This window comes from Anabrus simplex, chromosome 2, assembly GCF_040414725.1.
Source record: "Anabrus simplex isolate iqAnaSimp1 chromosome 2, ASM4041472v1, whole genome shotgun sequence".
NCBI classification, from domain to species: domain Eukaryota; kingdom Metazoa; phylum Arthropoda; class Insecta; order Orthoptera; family Tettigoniidae; genus Anabrus; species Anabrus simplex.
The window spans coordinates 576,456,250-576,468,738 of NC_090266.1; the positions used below are offsets into that span (position 1 = coordinate 576,456,250).

The 12,489-nt window shown below is 40.2% G+C and overlaps 1 protein-coding gene across 1 annotated transcript in view; it reads right to left on the reverse strand.

Annotated features, from left to right (window-relative positions):
• LOC136862932 (zinc carboxypeptidase) overlaps positions 1-12,489 on the reverse strand; it is a 170,681-nt gene that overhangs the window by 53,752 nt on the left and 104,440 nt on the right. Inside the window, exon 6 of the mRNA XM_067139221.2 lies at positions 2,305-2,465. Coding sequence (XP_066995322.2) covers positions 2,305-2,465 — 161 coding nt within the window. The remainder of the gene's footprint in view (positions 1-2,304; positions 2,466-12,489) is intronic.

A 12,489-nucleotide genomic window follows, 5' to 3' on the forward strand; every position in this document is an offset into this window, starting at 1 on the left:
GGTACGGTACAACGTAAAGCAAAAAACAGTATGATCTTTGAATGTGCAAAGAAACACATTATAGCATCTTTCGAGAAGCGTTCCGCATGTACATACCGACTCCAAGTTACGGGTAGTCTGTGGAATGGTGGGTGTGGCCATTCTGTAGCACGAAGCATATCAATATAGACGTGTTGTATTAACTGGAGTTCTTTTTATTTATGTGATTTTTGAATTGGATTGGACATCGGACAGTGTTGAGAGTACTTCTGCTTCATCACAACAAAAAAGAAAGCCTTCATTTAAACCCTAGAAGGCAAAAGTGAAAACTAAACGCGTATGTGCATATAATGCGAAGTGGGAAACCAACACGTCACACTTATCTCGTGATTTAAGTAACGTCCACAAGGCATTTTGTGAACTATGCAAGAAGACGTTCAGTATATATCAAGGATGAAGGGTCATCAATCCACAGACCGGAAAATAAATTGTACAATGAAGATGATTGCATTTTTGTTATTAGTTCAGTAAAAGTACACTTGGTCAAAAAAGAGGAAAACTGGCTACACAATGCTTTTGAAAATGTTACAATATTTGTGGTTTTAAATTACAGCTAAATATGTAGCTGTCCCCTTAAATTGTGGAATATCCCACGTTTTTACTGTCTCGCCCCTCATTCCTTCCTTCAACTGTTGATTACCCCAGGGACAACATTCAAACATCTATTAAGAGCATAAACAGCTGGGATGGGCATTATACTCATATATTAATATAGGCAACTTCCTTCCCAATTCTTCCCCGTTTAGTTTTAAGGGGACCCGGTAGGGTCTATATCTATAATGTTAAATTTACTGTTTTTAGGTACTTTTATCTCAGAAACGGTTCATACTAAAGGCTTCGTTTTTTCTCATGATTTCTTTATACCTTCTTGCGTGTTTTAACACAGGGGTTTATTCATTAGAGATATTCGTCCATTTTTAATTTTTCTATTCAGTGCAACATTTTTTGGAAAAAATCGCTCACTTTTTAGCCCCTTGTTTCTGTACTAAACACTTCTCTCCAAAAACGTTGTGTTAAAGTGTGTATATTATGACTTTATGTAATATCTGAAAGTTTGAAGGTTGTATACTAAATAGGCTTTGAGAAAATGTTCCTTTTGTTCAGAAAAATGTGAACTTGCAGAAACAAGCCTTCAAAGTTTTTCAATGTAATCCTGCCCCATATGGTGGATCATCTGGGTTGTCTTGCATCTTATCCACTAGTCTTCTTCTCACAACTCTCTTAGTTTGTCTTGACAGTTTTTTACAGTCCTTTTCTGCACCTTCAGTCTTCCTTTTCCGTTCACAATCGATTTTCTTCATACTTGTTATCATGTGATACCCTGGAGAGATTCCCAATTTTCCTAAGGTTTTACACTTCATTATATGTAGTATTTGCATCGTACACTCCAAAATGCAAGGTATTGACCTCTACAAAACCTCTCTTGGGAATTCGGGTCCAAATAAAATTATTAACACTCTCGTTGGGGTTCTGGGTTTGTCCATGAAGGCACTTTTCAAGAAGTTGTGGCTCTGCTAGATCTCTAAAAACTGATCTCATGTATAGGCTAGAAAATGTCACAAATACCCATTATGTTACATCTACACACATATACCACCACTGGGCGTGAATATAAGGAGGGAGCCAAGGAAACGTGTAATGTCGTTGTCAACAACGAGATCTCCCGGCAGATAAAGTTACCGCGCCCATGCAGTGTTGTCTTGGAAACGCAATACAAAGCACTTATAATTAAGATATGACCATGAATGATAGCTCTAATGAAAGAAGAAAGCCTCTAGATTTTTATGGAATGAAAAAGTAAAAATTCCGTTTTTGCCGAATTTCACCCTACTGGGTCCCCTTAAATACATCAGTGCAAACATCCGTTGACCTTAGTGGCGCAGTAAACTTAATCGGTGTCCCTCCGCTCCCTAGATAGCGGTTGAGTACATTGTTATTTGAGGGTAATTAAATGCTAAATCTCTATGTCGATGGCTCCCTGCACGTCAAGATACTCTTGCAGAACAAAATTCCAACACCCTGGAGTGTCTTAAAAGCTACAGCAATTGAAGGGACTTTCAACAAATAGCATTATATTGATATAGACAATGCACATGGATGTCGACCATAATAGGCTAAAGTAATTGTATGAAGGAGTGGCAACAGCAACAACGATTCAATGAAGCAGAAGGGGTATTGTGGAATATGTAAGAACATGTATAACCATTCAATGAAAAATCTGCCTTCTGAATTTGATTCCCTCTAACTTGAACATTTTCGTCTTACCGTTGTGTGGGTGTACTCGTAGCCATCGGGGTTGGTGCTGGGAAAGATGTACCAGTCGAAATTCTCAGCTATGTTCCGTATGGCTGGATCCTGACTGGTTAGTAACTCGTTAAGGATATATGTGACAGTTGCTACAGTAATCCACTCCCGAGCGTGAATACCTGTGGAAGATACAAGTCATGGTATAATCCGTTCAATATCTGAGTCTATCCAGTGCAAAACTCACCTTATCCAAAATTTTAAATAAATAATTAACATATTGCATTCAATACTTATTGCAGCTTACTTCCACTTAATGAATTTTGTCAAAGTAAAGGTTGGCAAATTTATCTTGAACATCTTGAAAACTACTGTGATTTCAAAACACTTCAGGTACATACTAGTGGCTGACAGAAAATTTGCCGGATTCATTTTACAGTAAAAATACAAATTCATAACTTCCAGTTAAACCTATACTACAGTCAAGGTACAACGAAGGGAAAAGCTCGTCTGATTCATCGCTAAGAAATACACCAATTGCACTTCTCGAACACTGCACGTGCAATGAAGTGCTTCCTTCATTTTTAGTTTGATTAGTTTGAAGTGCAAACTTGTTTTATGGAGTCTTCTCATATACCGACATTGAATCAAGAGGACACTTGATTCGTCCACAGGGCACATATTATTTATTTTTCTCGTAATACAGCTTCATAACGAGGAGGTAAGTACGCTCCACGATAGAACTAGAAGGCTACATTATTTGATGATCATAGTTGCGTATCTCGGCACTAGTATTGAATATCTTTCCAGACTTTTCCACGTTCATTCCTGAAAATAATGGAGCAGTTCCCTGTGTCAAATATAATTTTATGTAGTTTCATTCTTGGTTAAAATAAATAACTTACAAACATGGGGTGTATCTTACTGAAAAACTGCCTCTAGCACTCTCCCATAACTAGGGAGTGGATTATAAAAAATGTTCGAAGCCTCTTATGAGAATCTAAATCAAAATAACGTTGCATAAGTTATATGGTTGCCAACATTCCTATATTTCCAGTGTACTTCCCTATTTAGTACTATTTTCTATTTTATAGAATTTATAAGCCTTAATTTTGGCTCACTGAAACTACAACATCGATTGATCCTATGTTCCCGCTTACAGTATTGCATCTTCCGTATTTACGTTGCGTTGTTTTTACCTTGCTTATTGAACGATTTCCGTAAAGGGTGCCGTGATGATGTACCATTAAACCAAGAAAAGAATGTATTTACGGCTTGAATTATGGAGGAGATAATAGACTAACAGTTACGAACAGTGGTTGCATGCCGACTTGCATGGGGCGTTCCATGAGATATCGGGAAACAAATATAATAAGTGTTTTTACATTTTCCTTTAATTCTTAGGAAAATAACATAATAGGAGATATGCCCTACCGCAATATCAGCTTCCCTTGTTCAACAGTCCTCATTACATTAAATAATGAATATGTTTTATTTTCCCGACACTAATCTTTCGGCAGAAACATGATCAACAATCTCTTAAATATAGAACTTCAATTTCATACCATTATAAAGACAATACTATATAGAATACTTGTTTAATGGAATCTTCTCACATACCGACATGGAAAGAAAGGGACATCTGATTCGTCCACAGGGACTACATTATTTATTATTCTCGTAACACAGCTTCATAAAGAGGAGGTAAGTACACTCTACGAGAGAACTAGAAGGCTACACCATTTGTCGATCATAGTTGCGTACCCGGCACTAGTATTGGGTATCTTATAAATTTAATTATTTATTAACATGTTCTGAAAAAATATTTTAAATTTTACGACTTCCCATTATAAAAAAATGAGTCATTAAGGTTTCCCTTTCAGAACAAGAGATGGACTATGTTCATAAAACATTTGATGTCTGCCTGTAATTGAGTGGAAGTTAATTCACTTGTTCAATCTTCGAATGTCATGCCTGAACTTACTCAATCCTGCACGAACTGCAGTCTCTGCGCAAATCCCTTGAAGGAAACCTCACTACAAATTATCTGAGTTGTTTCCTGACGCCGTAAGTCCAATCTGTTTCGGCGCGACGTAAAGCAAATTGTAAAAGTAATAATTAAAAAAATATACATTTTCTCGTAAGGAGTTGCTGATGAAACTATCTTTGCGTCACCCTGTTTTCAGATAGAGCTTTTCTGTACAGGATTAAAAGCTGAATGGTTTGAAGACATCATGGGCTATTCATAAAATGTAACAAGCCCGGGTCCTTGGCTCAATGGTCAGCGCAATGGCCTTCTGTCCATAAAGTCCCGGGTTCGATTCATGGCTGGGTAGAGGATTTTAATTTTGTCTGGTTAATTCCACTACCTCAGGGTCTCATTTACATACAATACATTACCAACCACCACAAGAACATGCAATACTGCAAAACATCCCTCTATTTATTGTTAGTATCAGGAAAGGCATCCGGCCATAAAACTGGGCTAAATCCATATAAAGTGCCGACCCAAGGTAATTGATAAATGGCAGTAGGAAGAAGAAGAAGTCGAAGGGAAAAGGAGAAGAAGAAAAAGAAAATCCCGGAAATAACAGACGTACAAAGAGCGAGAAAGTTTGCTAGTACATAGTGTAACCGTTCACTACCATGCATATAGGCATGTCAATGAGGTCCTAAGTCGTAATAATCATTTTTCGCCCAGTCTGGGATACGAGCGGCGTTGCGTTAGCTGGGAGGGTGCAGGTCTATTTACGCGTACAGAGAGAGAGAGAGAGAGCTCATTGCAGCGGAACCTTGAAATCACACTATCTATTTGACAAGAGAGAAGGAAATAGCAAGCCAAGCGCAGAGAGCATCTAGGTCAGAAGGTGGAGTCTGTTTTTACAGTGTTTTAATCTAAGAACTGGAGATTCTCAGTGATTTCCCTGTATATTCATGAGTGCCAACTCACAAATCAGGCTCGTAATAATAATAATAATAATAATAAAACTTTTAATACAAGCGTGTGAAATTAACGAGCAAGGACTCATTGGAATCAGCGTAATTTATACTATTTAATGATATCAGAGGATACACTACCTAATGGATGTATCGGTAATGACGCACCTTAGACAGATGTGCCTAATCGAAACAAGATTTTGATCGCCCGTAGCCAGACGGAAGCGAGGGATCCCCGGCTGAAAGTGGCTGGCGCGCAAATTCTCAAGAGGAAGCTTGCAAGATTACTAGAGATTCAGTGATGCCATTTACATCAAATTAGATCAGTGTAAACTAGAATTCAAGGGCTACAAAATGACTATTCACACGACTATGAGAGATTATTGTTAACGGAGCGATTTTTTGCTTGTGGGTGGGGCCTGCCCTCTCTCCAACCAGCGAGCAGGATTCTCTAAAAAGAAATCGCCAACCAGCCTTAGTATCCATTCTGATCTACTCTACCACAGTCTTCACACGTTCGTTGTGAAACTCCATCGGTGATTGTGAACCATTGTGCTTAGTTATTGTGATTCAATGCTACTGAAGAATATTGTGTGTTATTAATCTACTAAGTGTTAGACAGATGTCTGTACCGTGTTAGACTAATACACGTATAACGTAATCAGACCTTTTAGTGTAAAATAATGATTGTGGTGTGCGAAGATAGTTGTCCGTAACTCCCACATTCACATATTAAGGGGTCGCAGAATGTTAAAATCAGTAGCGGTTCACGTGAATAATATTTAAAGAGCGGGTAAAACTTTTGATAATCGCTCGGACGTAGTGAGATGCTGACTATATTCTACTAATAATTATTGGCCAGAATTAAGGCAGGTGCAGTAGTGGAAAACGCTAATCGAACTAATATAAAGTGCTAGATTAGCCATGGAGTGATGTATAATTGAACAACTGACGCTCACATAAAAATAACGGCAATCATTAAATCATTAAGTAATGTGTGATTGAGATACACGTGTGAAGGGACGGGTGATACGGAATGTGTGGCAATGTTTAAAGATGACGTATTTAAGAATGCTAATGAAAATATTAATCATGAAGTGAATAGGGCTGAACATATTTGAAACATTGATAAAATTATATTTTGTAGCTATGAATAATTATTCGCCTGAAAAGGGGCAAAAGAATTGCGAAGAGAATTTCGCACATATGTTCGGAGAACAGAGTGAAAGTATTCTCCCAGCTGACGGTGACAGACTACCACTTAGAGAGAGATTTATGGCCCTCGAGATGGAAGGGAATGCCAAGCCCCTGCAGTGGTTCCTTTCGTCTCTCAATGCTTGTGATGTTCACATAGGAAGTCCACCTCACTTTAACAATGTACTGAGTATTCACATGCCAACAATATATTACCACCAGCGTTATAGATTCTATGATTCGATAGATGAAGTTGTCCGCCCATTTTGTATTCAAATGAAGTCGGAATGGGGTTTTCAGATTCTCACCTCGAAGCCCTACGAACACGGGTTCGATACCGGATGGTATCGACGACCCTGGATCAACACTAGGAGACCTGAAAGGGCCTCAGTTTCAGATGCATTTATGTGTGTGAAGTATATTGTAAGTCGATATGTTTCCAGGCAATTGCTCATTCTTCGTGTGTTTATATTCATGTATCCGTATTGTTCTATGATGTTTCGAGGTGATTTACAGGATACTAACGTTGTATGGGTTCGCTTTGTAATATACTAGGCTAAGATCGTTCCCCAGAGAAACACGTAGAGGCGTAATGTAATATATAATTAATGAAATCAAGTAAACTTTATGTGCCGTAAGCGGCGGCATGATTTACATATTTAATGAAGTGTGCGCAACTGTCTCTTATGCAATACCTCAAAACCACGATGTCCATAAAGTATAGTGCTTGCTTCACGAGAAATTTAATCTATATGTATATAATTATGTGTTTGGTTTATGCATTACTGTAACCAATACCATCGGGTTCCGATAATAAGTAAAGGGATAAGTCCTTATCCTTATTCAGTATGACGTGTGATTATCATAGGTGCGCGTTAATAAGATGATTTGAGAATGCCAAATGACATTCAGACGTTAAAGGGACTGATATGGACATAAAGGATGTTGATAATATGGCATTTTCTCGTGTACATTGATTTCTTGTACTCTATCAGTTTTATTAATATTATGTTTTTGAATAGGGGACAAACATTTTTCTCATTTCAGTAGTATAGTGTATTCCTCTCACATTATAGAGCACCCTACTTTCAGGAATTTAAACTGAATGCCCACTTTATTCCGAACAGTCCATTGACGCGCATGCTCTTGAGCTTAGCCGTTGTGACAGTGAAAGTAGGGAAGATGGGATTTCGAATCTCGGGATTGATTTCCGATGTTCCTCATCCAGATATTTATTTGTGAAACTAAGTTATCTAAATAATTCCCTGCCGAGCCCGGGACGGCAACAAATGATGCAATAATTAGCGCGAAAGGTCGATTTATTTACAAGCAAAAATATAAAATTACACTTACTGTAAAAGCTCACTTTTACAATATTGTGGGCTAAATAGGATCACAGATGGAACTACATGGATCACCCAATTTTTAGCACCTTATGTGCGTAAAACTAGTAACATAAATACGCTGAAAAATATGTTTCTTCACTTAAGAGTTTTACTGCTGTTTCCAGATAACTAAACAATTTTTCCGCAAGTAAACTGCTTTCGTTCACCAGCTCCAACACCAGCTCCACGGTAACAAATTCACACATCTCAAAACATATCCAGTCGCCTATCTTGAATGATTCTGACTCCATGTACAGCATCATGCAGAACCTACACGCTGAATTTTAATAATGACTTAGACCTAATTCTATCTGAAAACCTTCCTAATTGGAGGGGTGCAATGTAACACAGGGGCGTGCAGTGGGACTATTCTTGTTTGTAGATGTACTGGCTTCATCAGTAGGAGGGGTTGACGTTCCTGGATTTTATATTGCTTCAGATAGCTCATTGAGATCATGTCCTCATCATGTGAGAAACAATAAGAGGTACAAATAATTAATACACTAGTGTCCAAAAGTTAAGCATAGGTTACGAGGAAGCAGGACAACAGGAAATAGACCGCAAGTCGCACCACATATGCACCTACCAACCTTACGGGTTCGCTCTGTATTGGAAAAGAGTGTTCCCTTCTTTGATTAGCGGCGTAACTGCAAGGTAAACACAGCCAGTGCCTGCGCCCCATTTTCCCTCAGTCGTATTTACATTGTTATAGTGTGCGGTGTGTAGTCTTGTGGTGAAAGTGACAACATAATGGCACAACTATGCCATTTGGACCCCGTCTTGCAGGGTTGAACACTTGGCCGCCTGGAAGCAGGCCAGACACGGACTGAAGTCGCCGCATCCTTGAATGTGCCACAAAGTGTCATTTCCAGGCTTTCGGGGCGATTTTGAGACACAGGATATGTTAGTCGTATGCCAGTGCCAGGTCGACCAAGGGTAACCACCCAACAGCAGGACCGATATCTGGCCTCAACCGCCCTACGAAATCGGAGTGCACCTTCTGGACAATCGTCGGTGGAGCTTGCAGCCGTCTCAGGGGTTGGCGTTTCCCAGCAAACTGTGTACCGGAGGCTCAGAATAGCAGGGCGGTTTGCCCGACATCCAGCGTTGTGCGTGCCGCTCACTCCAGCACAGAGATGGGCCCGCTTACTGTGGAGCCTTCAACATCGAAACTGGACCATGAATGAATGGAGGCATGTGCTCTTCATAGATGAACCCCGCTTCAGTCTGCAGAACGATTTCCGTCGCACATTAATCTGGAGAGAACTGGGTAGCCGATACAACCACAGGAACATCGTGGAACGGGACCATTGTGGAGGTGGTGGCGTCATGATGGGGAGCGGCATCATGTTGAATGGCCGTACGAACCTGCACATCTTCATGGGTGGTCCGAGGATCGCTGTTAACGCTCAGAGATACAGGGATGAAGTACTGAGACCACATGTTCGACTCTCCAGAGGTACGGTTGTTCCAGACTTCCTCTTAATAGACGATAATGCCCGACCGCACCGCGCTGCTCTGGTGGATGAATTTCTGGCTGGGGAAGCCATTCGTCAAATGAACTGGCCAGCGAGATCTGCAGATCCGAATCCTATAGAACATGCCTGGGATGCATTGGGGAGGCGAACTGCTTCCCGTCAACCTCCACCGTGGACCCTCCAAGACCTTCACATTGCCCTTTCGGAGGAATGGGATCGACTGCCACAAGAGTTCTTGAACCATCTGATAGACAGCATGCCACGTCGCTGCGAAGCATGTGTGGCCGTTAGGGGTAACCATTCACCCTCTTAACAGCATGTTATGTTGTGGAAGACATTGCCAAGTTTTGTTAGTTGTTGTCAAAGGTGTACCTTAGCTATCAAAACCTTTCTGGCAGTGGTTTTTTGGACAAGTTGTGTGACGTATGGTGTGTGAGTCAGCTTCCGTTTGTTCAGCAATCCGTCTGACATTCCTATCAGGCGGTACGGCCTCGTTTAATGATGATGCTTAACTTTTCGATACTAGTGTATATTGTATTCTTTATGCGGGCGGTGTTAAGGAATGTTATCTAAACGTAAGTGATGCGTAACAAGCATAATTACTGTTTTTCCAAGACATTTCCAGATAAACACTTACAGATGGATGAATTTAATCTCACTTAAGAACATGTTATACGAGAAATTGTCTTGTTAGTCTTTCTTAGCATTAAAGAATAAAGTAAAAGAAACCGATATTTCCATACGGAACAAAAATCCCATTGAAAAATACTGAATCAAAATGTTAACAGTTCTTATTGTTCCCAAAAGAACGTTCTAGTTGTCATGGTGGGTGGCGTGCTAGGCCCGGTTCCCGTGCCTAAAATCAAGGCACCAAGTTATTCTCAAGAGAGTGGACACAATGTCTTAAATATTACATCTCCAACATTACATCAAGATATATTACCAACAACTGTATCCTACCTCAGCTTATTGATGCTAGTATTGATGGATTATGGTGGTAGATGAATTGGTATAGTTAACTCGTGCTTGATGTCAGACCCCAACCCACACAGTTCTGGCTCGCAATGACTCCTGACATGCACTTCCTGAGTGCGCAGTGGAAAAAATGCTTATTGTGATCCAAATAAGCCGATGATTCAAATAGTCCCACCCTACCCCACTTATGTGTGAACAACGATCGAACAAAGTGGACGGCGATTCAAGGACACGCTGTATATTGCAGATCACCGCCCTTGTCCGAAAAAAATGTAATCCAAGTCTTAAAGTGTACTTTTCGCTGTTATGTCGCATAATTATTCAGTATTAAACAACATTCAGCCTGAAAACACAAACAGAAGTAAGGAGCAGATGCGTAGAACTTGAGCACGTTTCTCTTGCACGTACTCTGCATACCTGAATACATCTTCAGTGTGTATTCGCATTCCGCTGTCGATGTTTCAAATGATTGACTGAAGTACCTCTGTCACCGGGATTTAAATATGGAGAGTATGAGAGGTGGTAGAGCGCTTCCCAGCCCCAGCGTTTAAACAAATGAGATGTTTTATCGTAAAGCATACCGTTTTTCCCGCGCAGGAATATGTGAAGCCGTAGCCTAAACAATTACAGTCCGTCTGAAGTGGGAAGCTGTTTCCGCTGCGGTCGTTCTTTTGAAATAAAATTACTTTTGTCCTGACGCAAGTGATATTTGACCCAGTGAAGTTTCCTGTGGAGTGCTTAGCATTGCAGTGTAGAATAACCCGACAGCCCTTTGGTTAGACAGTGCTTAGAAGACTATTGAGGCTAATGCTCTTCCCACTGGACGCAGAATGTAGTTGTGGGTCATATCATTATGAGTATACGACGTGACGATGCTGCGATGCTAAATTTTCGATTACACACTTTACTCGCATCGCGGCGTAAGCTATCCGGAGTTCATTAATCGATGAAATTTTTACTTATTTGTGAAGAACTCTGTTATGAATTGTCCAGGAATGGAACTGAGGTTGCATTGTTGAGGAGCGAGCTACAATGCCATACAGTGACTCCTAACCTTTGTATCATTTTCTTTACTGTGAGTATAACACTTTCAGTGTTCCCAATGTACTGTAGGTACTTACAGTTTCTCTCACTTCCATCTCATGGTAGGCTTATGACTCGAGTAATATAAGGAACATTATTTCTCTTCCTTCCTTCCTTCCTTCCTTCCTTCCTTCCTTCCTTCCTTCCTTTTTGTAAAATATCAACGATCGCAAGTGCGAACACTGGGCCGTTATTTTCCTTCACCTTCAGTGGATTTCCAATTAACCTCTAATACTGAGAAGATAATGTGTACGAAGTTATTAATACCTTCGATGAAAAAATGATTAAACATACAAAGCCCGCTTAATGACCTGCCAAGAAACTTAACGAGGGCTAGGATTATAGTAAACTATGCATTTAATTAAATATATTTATTAAAATCTGTATTATGAAACAACATACTTTACAGTGATGTGTTCTGACAACTATGCAAGTCTGGATAACTTTTACGGTGTGCAGCATTGTATAATGAATGTAATTTTTATGAAAACTCTTTACCATCATCTTGTCCCTAGCTATTGTCATCTAGAAAATGACTACATGGACGGTCAGATATGCATAGGTTGATTTTTAGTAGTGGCGACTATTTATTTTCTAGATACATAACATACATACAAGGTTTCTGGTTTGACTGTCCTTCATTGTTGCTACCGTCCGTTGTGTACAACGTGTACCCAATGATGTGAAAGCCTTTATCTACCGTCGGCACTGTCTAATCTCTGAATGGTGCGAAGAGAGCTGTCGATTGCCTACAGAACGTCTTCAACTGCTCGGAAGCGAAACTCCCGCAGTGGTTCCTTTATCATAGGGATTTGGTCTTTGTCACCGGGATTTACATATGGAGAGCATGAGCGGTGGTAGAGCGCTTCCCAGCCCTAGCGATTAAACAAACGAAATGTTTTACCGTAAAGCAAACCGTTTCCCCGTTCACCCAAGGTAGAAGTTAATGTGGAGTACCATTGATCGTTTCTGCAAATCAATCTGCGATCAGCGCTGAGAAAAAACTACGATACTTCGTGTATAACACACCCATCATTCTACACGACAATGCAAGGAACCATTCAGCAGGGACAGTGTCTGGATTTTCAATCGCTGGGGCTTTGAAGAGCTCTACCACCTCCATTCTCTCCGAATTTAAGTCCCAGCGACTTCTA